This window comes from Helobdella robusta, assembly GCF_000326865.2.
Source record: "Helobdella robusta unplaced genomic scaffold HELROscaffold_61, whole genome shotgun sequence".
Lineage (NCBI taxonomy): Eukaryota > Metazoa > Annelida > Clitellata > Rhynchobdellida > Glossiphoniidae > Helobdella > Helobdella robusta.
Window position 1 is genome coordinate 131,150 of NW_008705338.1, and position 2,952 is coordinate 134,101.

Sequence of the window (2,952 nt, forward strand, 5' to 3'; positions counted from 1 at the left end):
AGAGATGGGTGCATAAAAGATGCAGTGGACTGACCGGCAGTCTAGAAGTGGCTGCTTTCAGGTGTAAAAAGATATGTTTCTTAATAATAATAAAATAGAATAAGAAAAAAGATATGTTTCTTAATAATAATAATAATGTTGATGGAAGGGAACAAAAGGAAATAAGAAAAGAGATAGAAGTAGATTGTGAAGGGAAGGTGGAATGTGTGAAGTTTTGTTATCTGGGAGATATGATAAGAAAGGGAATACAAAAGAAAATAAGAAAATAGATAGAAGTAGATTGTGAAGGGAAGGTGGAATGTGTGGAGAAGTTTTGTTATCTGGGAGATATGATAGGATCTGGGGTGGAGCTGAGGAGGCATCGAGAGCAAGAGTGCGGTGTGCTTGGGCTAAGTATCGAGAACTAGTTCCGATTCTGACAGCAAGAGGTGCTTCTTTAAAGGTAGAAGTAAAAATATACAGTAAGTATGTTCAACGTGTGATGATGTACGGCAATGAGACATGAGCTATGAAAGTAATCCTATATTCATTACCTCATTACTTAGACCATTTCTCAAGGATACTCCCATTATTCTTCTCAGCATCTGGATTTTTATTTTCTCCAGCCTTCTTAAGTTTTCAGCCTTCATAGCCAAAGTTTCGCACCCATTCAACAGGCGACATTTTACGCATGCTTTGTATACCTTACCCTTCAGGAGAATGGTATACCCCTAAAACACAGTACTGAAATCATTTCTTTGAATTTTTTCCATCCTACTTTTATTCTCTTCTCTTCTGCGCTCTATCCGATCCATCCTCCACCCCAAAAGTACCCCACTCTTATATATATATATATATATATACAACAACAAACAACAACACACGTTTAGACGACATTTTCCCCGAGATCAGGGGTTGCCGTTTGGCTACCTATGATGAAACCGAAATACCCCTCCCATCTGTCACTCGTATCACGCTACTCCGCTTTCACTTTGTCCTTCTCCACCTGCTCTCTCCATCCCAGTCGCGGACGACCTCTTCCTATCACTCCTTCAACCTCGAACTTCAACGCTCGCCTAATCCCGACCCTTTCATCCCTTCTCAACACATGTCCATACCACCGCAATCTCGATCTCCCTATCAATGTCACAATGTCCACTTTTCCATTTGTCAAATTTTAACTGCAATTCTTCCATGCTATCAGCCATCAAGACTAAATCATCTGCATACAAAATCTCAAATAACAACCCCTCCATTATGTTTCCACACACAACATCAATCACAATTGCAAACAAAAACGGTGATAACACTGATCCTTGATGCACTCCTACCTTAACACTAAAAGCGTCCGACATCTCCCTTCCGACCCTCACCTTTGTCTTCGCCTCTTCATACAGCTGCATCACAGCTTTAACAAGTCTCTCATTCACTCCTTTCTTCCTCAGCGCCCATTCAATGACCTTCCTCGGTACTCGATCAAAAGCCTTTTCTAGATCCACAAAACACATGTACAATCTTCGTTTCTTCTTTCTATAATTCTCCTGCAACATTCTCACTATGAACAACGCATCCACCGTTCCCCTACCAGGCATAAACCCACACTGCATTTCATTAACTGTCACCATATTTCTCAACCTTCTCTCAAGCACCCTCTCCACTACCTTCATTCCATGCTCTAGCAATTTCACACTCCTATATGACCCACAATCTCTCACATCTCCTTTGCCCTTATACAACGGCACCAACACACTATGTCGCCAATCCTCAGGTATACCTTCATCATCCAACATACTGTTAGCAATTCTCATCATAACTTCAATTCCTATCACCCCACTCGCCTTTATATGTTCCGCCGCCACTTCCGAAACCCCTGTCGCCTTACCTAGTTTCATTTCTCTAATTCCTCCATTGTCACCTTCTCTATGGGTCCGTGTGTGACCGCGGATTCCACATCTCCATCCCACTCATTTTCTTCATTCATCAACCTATCCATATGGGCTTTCCACACCTGAGCTTTTTCCTTCTCATCTATGCACAACTTGCCAGATCCATCCCAAACATATCCATTCCCTATAACATCTTTCCTATCCCTCATTGACTGCTTTGCTTCTTTGAACATTTTATTCGAACCCACATAAAATTCCAGTTCCCTCATTAACCTAACTGATGCTTTCGTCATAGCAGTTGCCACTGCCCGTTTTGCAACCTTCTCAGCCTTCCTGAACTCAAACTCCGCTTCCCCCGTCATGTCCCTTCTCCTTCTCCACACCCTAAACATCTCCTTCTTGACCTCCAAAACCTTTCTTATATCTTCATCCCACCACCACGTCTCTCCATGCCTACATTTTCCTTTCGTCCATCCACATACTTTATCTGCCGTAGTCAACACTCAGTCCCTATATCTCTCCCAAACATCTCCATCCTTACCACTCTCCTAACTTTCAGCCACTTTCACTTCAAATGCCTTCCTCACCTCTGCATCCTGTAACTTCCATGTCTTTCTCTTTGCCACAAACTTATCCTTCTTCCTCCTCCCCATTTCTTTTGATGCTACATCCATCACAACCATACTATGCTGCAACATACCAGGTACCGCCTATATATATATATATATATATATATATAGGTATATGTATATAAGGTATAGGTATATAAGGTATAGGCATTTAAGCCATTAAGGTAGAGAAAGTCACATCGTTTCAATATCTAGGGGATGTTCTGGATTGTACTAGAACAGCTGAAGCTGCCGTTCGAGCACGCATACGTGCAGCCTGGAATAAATGGCATCTCCGTCTGCGGTGGTTTGGTCATGTCAAACGAAGTGGAAACAGTGCTATAACTTTTCTTGCAGATGTTGAAGTACCTGGCACACGTCCCAAAGGCCGTCCAAAGAAGTCCTGGTCGCAAACAATCGAGCAAGACATGAAAGCTCTAAATTTAAATGAAATGGATACAACTGACCGTCTAATTTGG

At 42.1% G+C, this 2,952-nt stretch overlaps 1 protein-coding gene across 1 annotated transcript in view; it reads left to right on the top strand.

Moving 5' to 3' along the window:
- Nucleotides 1–298: 298 nt before the first annotated feature.
- Nucleotides 299–2,952, top strand: part of HELRODRAFT_180330 (hypothetical protein) — a gene marked incomplete at both ends in the record, with an annotated part of 3,435 nt that continues 781 nt past the window's right edge. The window contains one exon of the mRNA XM_009029652.1: nucleotides 299–442. Coding sequence (XP_009027900.1) covers nucleotides 299–442 — 144 coding nt within the window. The remainder of the gene's footprint in view (nucleotides 443–2,952) is intronic.